At 49.6% G+C, this 8,427-nt stretch overlaps 1 protein-coding gene across 1 annotated transcript; it reads right to left on the bottom strand.

Moving 5' to 3' along the window:
• Positions 1-7,102: 7,102 nt before the first annotated feature.
• LOC114817042 (P2Y purinoceptor 8-like) lies at positions 7,103-8,089 on the bottom strand. Its single transcript, XM_029080046.2, has one exon. The coding sequence runs from the start codon at positions 8,087-8,089 to the stop codon at positions 7,103-7,105; it is 987 nt and encodes a 328-aa protein (XP_028935879.1).
• Positions 8,090-8,427: the final 338 nt, after the last annotated feature.

The raw sequence follows: 8,427 nt of genomic DNA, 5'->3' as shown, positions 1-8,427 counted from the left end.
GTGAAGGAGAGAAAAGGGGGATTCTACAGGGCTTTATAGATGGGCGGAGTAAATTCTGGGGTGCAGGGGAAACTGAAACCGCAGTACAAGCTGTGATGGGGGAAAGTTTACAGAGGGGTCACGGCAGGGGCGGAAGGGAAGGGAGGCAGCAGGAAAGTTCAGGAGCAGAAAGAGGAAGCTCCTTTTGGGAGGGGAACGTGTCTACTGTCTACCGACCCCGTTGCCCTATCATCTCCCAGGAGCTTAGTAGAGTGCTCGGCACGCAGTAAGCGCTCAATCTCTACCACCGATCGACTGACTGCAGATGCACTGGTTTTACAATCCCTACAGCCACTCGCAACTTCTCAACCGATGTTCCTCCATCCAAACTGCTACGACGCTAATCCGAACCCTTCTCCTGCCCCGCCTTGATGACCGTATCAACCTCTGTAGTGACCTGCCCGCCTCTCGTCTCTCCCCAGTTCAGTCCTCCTTCACCCTGCTCTCCGGATCGTTTTTCTACATAAACATTCAGCCCACGTTTCCCCACTCCTCAAGAACCTCCAGTGGTTGCCCAGCTTCCTTCGCGTCGAAAAGAAACTCCCCCCAAAGCCCTCAGTCACCTCACCCCCTCCTACCTCACTTCGCTCCCCTACTGCAAACCAGCCCACACACTTGGCTCCTCTAATGCTTAACCTTCTCACTGTGCCTCCATCTCGTCTATCTCGCCAACAACCTCTCACCCACGTCCTGCCTCTGGCCTGGAACGCCCTCCCTCCTCATATCCGACAGAAAATCACTCTCCCCTCGCTTCAAAACCTCACTGAAGGATCATCTCCTCCAAGAGGCCTTCCCTGCTAAGCCCTCCTCTCGTCCCCTTTCGTCTCCTCCCACTCCCTTCTGCGTCGCCCTGATTTGCTCCCTTTACTCATCCCTCCTCCCAGCCCCGCGACACATATGCACTTATCCGTAATCCATTTCTATCAATTTCTCTCCTCCCCCCATGAGACTGTAAGATGGTTGTGGGCAGGGAACGTGCCTGTTTATTGTTGTATCATCCTCTCCCAAGGACTTAGTACAGTGCTCTGCACACGGAAAGCACTTGATAAATACAACTGACTGACTGACTGACATTGCTGTGGTCACTCGGGACCCGAATGGTAGAACAGGTACTGAATCCCCATTTGGAAGTGGCTGCACAGAGAAGTGAAGCGACTTACCCAAGGTGATGGGACCAAAAGGTGGCAGAGCCGGGATCAGAACCCAGATGCCATGACTCCCCGGGTGGTTGCCCTTTCCACTAGGCCACACCGCTTCAAAAGCAGAAAAGCCGCTAGGACAGAAGATGGCAATAACTTCATCGGTTCCGGCCTGGGTGAGACCGACAACTACATCAATCCATCCATCAACCCATCAATCTATGTATTTATTGAGCACTTCCTCTGTGCTTGGGAGAGCGTTTTGGAGAGTACAGTCAGCACACCACTGATTACATTCCGCCTCTCTTGGGGTCACTTGGATCCAGGCGGTCCGTCGAAACCTACCCGGCTAAAGGTTGGGGTCTGTTCCTAGCATCTCTAGGTGGAGATCCACCCAGTAAAGGAATTTAGGTCCTTCAGAAATCCTCCCTGAGGACCGGAATTGCATCTCCCTACTCTACTGTACCCTCCCCAGCGCTCAATACAGTGTTCTGGGCGTAGTAGATGCTCAATAAAAGCTATGGATGGATTGAATGAAGCTTAACCCACTTCACACAACTCAGCATGACTCCAGCAGCTGGCCCCAAAGTTGTGAAGTTTCCACCTCTGAAATCCGCCCGACTTTTTCCTGTTGAGATTGTATCTAAACCGTCTCTGCGTTTGACGACGTGCTACATCCCTGACTAACTTCTCTGTGCCCCATCGGGAACACAACTGGCCAAGAAGAGAGATCCAGATTGGAAGCCTTTTTTATTTTTTTTAGTGGCATCTGTTAAGCGCCTACCGTGTGGCTGGCACTGCACCGAACACTGGAGTCGATAGAAGCTAATCAGATTGGACACCGTCCCTGCTCACACTCTCAACCCCCATTTAACAGATGAGGGAACTGAGGTACGGAGAAGTGAAGTGACTCGCCCAGGGTCACGCGTCAGAAATGTGGAGGAGCTGGGATTAGAACCCAGGTCCTCTGACTCCCAGCGCGGGCTTTATCCACTAGGTCATGCTGCTTCTCTTTGCGGTCAGTGGGGAATCCCTCACCCCGGCCAAATTCTCCACTAGAAATGATCCCCCACATCCAACCGTAGTGGTGGCCTGCTGGCCTTGTTTTATTTCAGGAGGCATCACAGTTCAATCCCCCAGACAATCAGTGGTATTTATTGAGGACTTATTAATCCTGGTATGTGTTGAGTGCTGTACCAGGCACTGTACTAAGCGCTGGAATGGACACAAGCACCTGTCCCACGTGGGGTTCACAGTCTTAATCCCCATGTCCCAATCAGAGGGGATGTCCGCCCATCAGATCCTGCCTGGGGGAACCAGTCAGAGGAAACTTTCTGTAGAGCAAAGCTTTTAACCAGTGGAGTACGATCGAAAAACGTCTCCTGGGACCTATCATTTCATGGTCCTTCATACTTCAGCCAAGGCACACGGTTATCATTTGTCTGTCTTTCACCCTCTGCTCGTGGTTTGGGAGGCCTTTTCTCGACTCCTGCCAAGCGGTCGCTCTTGTTCTTTTTACACCTCGTTGTAACCCATCTTTCTCGCCCTGTTGGGTATAATAATAATAATAACTGTGGTATTTGTTAAGCACTTACTATGTGCCCGGCACTGTACTCAGCAAAGGGGTGGATGCAAGTTTATCAGATTGAACACAGTCTCTGTCCCACGTGGGGCTCGGGGGTCGATCCCCATTTTACAGATGAGGGAACCGAGGCACAGAGAAGTGACTTGCTCAAGGTCACACAGCAGACAAGCGGCGGAGCCAGGATTAGAACCCACGACCTTGTGACTCCCAGGGCTGTGCTCTAACCACTACACCATGCTGCCATCCGTTTGCTGGGGGTGATAGTTTGTTGTATGGTTCTTGTTAAGCGCTTACCATGTGTCAGACACTGTTCTAAGCACTGGGCTGGGTACCAGTTAATTAGGTCGGACAGAGCCCCTGGCTGCCTGGGGCTCACAGTCTTAAGGGTATCGATGTACTCTCTCAAGCGCTCAGTACAGTGCTCTGCACGCTCAATAAATACCATTGATTGATTGATTGTTAAGCATTTACTCTGCGACAGGCTTCCCTTCTAAGCACTGGAGTAGATACAAGTTAATCACATCACACGCAGACCCTGGGCTCGTAGTCTAAGTAGGATGAGAAAAGATGTGCTTAATCCCCTTTTCACAGAGGATAATAATAATAGTTATCGTACTTGTTAAGCACGTACTCTATGCCAGACACTGTTCTAGGCGTTGGGGTAGGTATACGTTAAGCAGGTTGGACACAGTCCCCGTCCCACATTCTAAATCTCCATTTTGCAAATGAGGTCCCCGAGGCCCAGAGCGGTAGAGCGACTTGCCCAAGGTCACACAGCAGACAGGTGGTGGGGCCGGGATTAGAACCCAGGTCCACTGGCTCTTTCCACTAGGCTGCGCTGCTTCCCTTAGGGGGGTCTCTGAACACCTGTAATCCCATGGGGAGTTCAAAGGCTTCTCACTTCCCTGTCTTCTCTGTTGGGGGAAGAACCAAAGAGAATCAGATGATGTTTCATTCATTTCAACCACATGTTTATTCAAAGAGCAGAACAGAAAGTTGCTGATTTTCAAGCTAGTTAGCCTTAAATGACATGGGAAGATAATAGAGACCCGAACCGTCTCTAACCACGATTGGCTACTCTATGTTGAAATCGATTATCTAATACCTGATATAGAGTTTATGCTCCGAATTCTAATAAAATGGTGGTATTGGTTAAGCGCTTACTATGTGCAGAGCACTGTTCTAAGCGCTGGGGGATACAAGGTGATCAGGTTGGCCCACGTGGGGCTCACAGTTTTAATCCCCATTTTACAGATGAGGGAACTGAGGCACAGAGAAGTTAAGTGACTTGCCCAAAGTCACACAGCTGGCAAGTGGTGGAGTCGGAATTTGAACCCATGACCTCTGACTCCCAAGCCTGGGCTCTTTCCACTGTACCATGCTGCTCCGAATTCTAATGTGTCGATATTTGGAAAGGTACGCTCTGGGGCAACTTAGGAAGGCACCCACAGGCAGGTAGACAAGTTTTAATGTGGGTCAAACTGATCTGGTTTGATTCCTGTAAATATCCAAACCCAATTTTCAAGTTTGAACCCCCGATTAGCAAGGAATTGCTCCTGTTTCCTTTGCGGAAAGGGAAATTTGCCTCCCGATAATGTCCTTTTCGGTAAAACCAGAGATGAGGCCTTTAGACTGCCATAAATGTTGCATATTAACAGCACAGATTCATGAAAGGAGGAGGAGACAGTAATTTCCCCACTTAAAAGAGCTGAATATTTCAGCTCTCTCCCAAGATACACACAAACTATATTTCAATCTAGTTTCTCTCTGTCTGTGTCTCTCTCCCTCCCTCTTTTTGTTTGGTGGTTACTATGTGCCGGGCACTGTACTCTGCTCCACAGTAGATACATGCTTATCAGGTTGCACACAGTTCCTGTCCCACGTAGGGCTCCCAGTCTTAATCCCCATTTTATAGATGAGGTAAGTGAGGGCCAGGGAACTTAAGTGACTTGCTCCAGATCACACAGCAGACAAGTGGCGGAGGTGGGATTAGAACCCAGGTCCTCCTGTCTTCTACATCTGTGCTCTATCCGCTAGGCTCTAATCGTGGTTCTGCCACTGGTTTGCTTTGTGACTTTGGGCAAATCATTAAATTTTGCTTAGAACAGTGCTCGCACTTCATAAATACCAACATCGTTATTATTACTATTATTCTGATGTCTCGGTTACATCATCTGTAAAATGGGGATTGAGACTGCGAGAAGCATCTGGCTTTTCTTTTTCTGTCCCTCTCTCTCTCTCCGCCTTGTTTAAACGATTATTGTTGTACCAGACTTTTTATTAAATGCTTACATGATGCCAAGCCCTGCACTTAATGCTAGGATGATGCCATAGAAGTAAAAGTAAGACCTGGTCTTTGATTGTCCCCAAAGAGCTCACAGTTTAAAGCGTGTGTGTTGTGGGGAGAGGGAGAGCACAGTGCCAGAGAACAAAAGGAGCATAATCTTGTTCAATGAACAACAAAAACATGCTACAATTTAACAGTTCAAAAATTGCAACGGTCAACTGTACAGTTGAGGAGTCGCCCAGCTCCTGGACAAAGTTCTCTGTGAGACATTGCCCCTGGTCTCCCCAAAGACTTAAGTAATAATAATAATCTTAGCATTTGTTAAGTGCTTACTATGTGCCAAGCACTGTTCTAAGCACTGGGGTAGATACTGGGTAATCAGGTTGGACACAGTCCCTGTCCCACAGGGGGCTCAGAGTCCTAATCCCCATTTTACAGATGAGGTCACTGAGGCCCAGAGAAGCGAAGTGATTTGCACAAGGTAACACAGCAGACGAGTGGCGGAGCTGGGATTAGAATCCACATCCTCTAACTTCCAGGCCCGGAGTCAATCCACTATGCCACGCTGCTTCTCTACCATCCGGGTCCTTCCTCGTGTCTGAGAAGAAATCCTACAGCCTTCAAGCCGAAGCTCAGCTTGATCTTCAGGCGAGGCAATCAAATGGACCAGAAGGCTTAATAATCCCCGTAGAGTTTGACACCCTACAGCATTTCCAAAATGTGGTAATGAGAATATTCCCCCGTTCAGTAAACTCCAATCAATGTCCATCCATCTTCGCATCAAAGAGACACTCCTCACCACCGGCTTTGAAGGTACTCAAGACACTCTTTTCTCCTACCTGACCTTGGCTTCTGCCACAATTTAGCCCGCATGCTTTCCTCCTCTAATATGAGCCTACTCACCTTACTTGGCTTCCATCTCTCTTCGTGTCAACCTCATTCATCCACTCACTCATATTTATTGAGCGCTTACTATGTGCCAAGCACTGTCTGGAACTCCTTCCCCCTTCAAAGAGCGCTCTTCCCAACTTCCTAGCCCTACCAAAATCACATCTCCTCCAGGAAGCCCTCCCGACTAATCTCTCCTCTAAACAGCCTATTCTGTAAGCTCATTGCAGGCAGGGAATGTGTCCGCTAATTCCATTGTAGTGTACTGTCCCGAGCGCTTAGTGCAGCGCTCTGCACATAATAAGTGCTCAATAATTATGATAGAGAAGCGGTGTGGCTCAGTTGAAAGAGCCCGGTCTTGGGAGTCAGAGGTCGTGGGCTCGCATCCCGGCTCTGCCACTTGTCAGCTGTGTGACTGTGGGCAAGTCACTTCACTTCTCTGTGCCTCAGTTACCTCATCTGGAAAATGGAGATGAAGACTGGGAGCCTCACGTGGGATAACCTGATTACCTTTTTTCCACCCCAGCCCTTAGAACAGTGCTCTGCACGTAGTAAGTGCTTAACAAATACCAACATTATTATTATGATTGATTGTGTGTCACATTCACACTTGAATCCCCACTGCCACAGCACTTTACACTCAGTTGTTTTCCCCGACGGTCATTTATTTTAGTGTCCGACTTCCCCGTTAAAATGTAGGCTCTGAGGGGACGGGGATCATGTTTACTTGTTCCACTGTAATAATAATAATAATAATAGTAGTAATGATGGTATTTGTTAAGTGCTTACTATGCGCCAAGCACTGTTCTAAGCACTAGGGTAGATAGAAGGTAAGCAGATTGTCCCACGTGGGGCTCACAGTCTTCATCCCCTCTTTACCGATGAGGTAATTGAGGCACGGAGAAGCTAAGTGACTTGCCCACAGTCACACAGTCGACAAGTGGCGGAACCGGGATTAGAACCCACGACCTCTGACTCCCAAGCCCGGGCTCTTTCCACTAAGCCACGCTGCCTACTCTTCCAAGAGTTTAGTTCGGTGCTCGGCTCCAAGTGAGCGCTCAACAGATACCACCGATCGCCTGAGCCTCAGTGTAGTTGAGTTCTAATAACCGGTCCACCGATTTCTGGATTTTTTTTCTTTTAAATTTGGAGGTTTCCGTTCAGCTAGATGTTAAAAATCACTCTCTGCTCTAAGTAGGCAGGGGCGGCTTGTTTTCTGCAACAGGTGCCGATCCGACCCCAGATCGGGCGCATCTTCTGTCGAAACTCCCTGGAACCAAAATAGTAAAGGAACGGGTCGATGCAAGCGTTGAGGCTGTTCACGGCCAAGGACAGCTTGTATTCCACGTAGGCCGACTTGTATTTCTGCATGTAGACGAGATGGAGCACGGTGATGATGCTGTTGGGCAGGTAGCAGAGCACAAACACGACCAACACCACGACGATCAGAGAGACCGCCTGCCGCCTGGTGTCCCCGGAGACGGACGAGGAAGAGCGAAGCAGGGTCCGGATGACGGAGCCGTAGCAGAACCCCATGACCAACAGGGGCAGCGGGAAGGTGAGAAAAACGTGGAAGCCGAAGAAGAGCGCAAAATGCCACGGTGCCGGAAACATCCTCTTGGGCAAGATGTCGAAGCAGGTGACTATCCCCAGTTCTTGCACCGGGAAGGTGAGATCGTTGCTCATGAAGGGATAATTGCCCAACAGAATGCCTCCCCAGATACAGAGGCAGGTCCAAACGGCCATCCGGTTGGTCCTCAAGCGTTGAGATCGGAGCGGATGGACGATCCCCAGGTAGCGCTCGATGCTGATGCTGGTCATGGTGAGGATGGAGCACTCCATGTTGCCATAGAAGAGGACCGTGAGGATGCGGCAGAGCAACGAGCCGAAGGGCCAGTTGTTGCCTTGGAGGTGGTAGGCGGCTTGGAAGGGCAGCATGACGCTGTAGAGCAGATCGGCGACGGCCAGGTTGATGGCGAAGATGACGGTGGGTACCCAGGGCCGGGAGTGGCAGGAGAGGATCCAGAGGCAGAACGAGTTGAGAGGCAGGCTGATAGCGAAGATGAGCAGGTGTAAGATGGGCAGGGTGATTTTCAGCATCCGGTTTTGGAGCATTTCCAAGGTGCCGTTACTCAGGGTGGAGTTAGACATGGCTGGAGAAGGAGGGACGGTTCAGACGAGGTGAGAGAAAACCCGACGAACGTTCTGCTTTCGGATCCTGGACTTGGAGAGATTCGACCTTTTGGAGGATTCCTGACTCGGAGAGATTCAACGTTTTTTTATATCCCGGACTTGGAGAGATTCAACCTTTTTTTATATATATATATCCTGGACTTGGAGAGACTCAACCTTCTGTCAGATCCTGGACTTGAAGAGATTCAACTTTTTGTCGGATCCCGGACTTCGAAAGATTCAACCTATTGTAGGATCCCGGACTTTGAAGGACTCCACATTTTTGTAGGATCCCGGGCTTGGAAAGACTCAAGCTT

The sequence above is a fragment of the Ornithorhynchus anatinus genome, chromosome 15, assembly GCF_004115215.2.
Source record: "Ornithorhynchus anatinus isolate Pmale09 chromosome 15, mOrnAna1.pri.v4, whole genome shotgun sequence".
NCBI lineage: Eukaryota > Metazoa > Chordata > Mammalia > Monotremata > Ornithorhynchidae > Ornithorhynchus > Ornithorhynchus anatinus.
The sequence above is the reverse complement of the archived record's forward strand: the minus strand, read 5'-3'. Positions and strand labels throughout refer to the sequence as shown.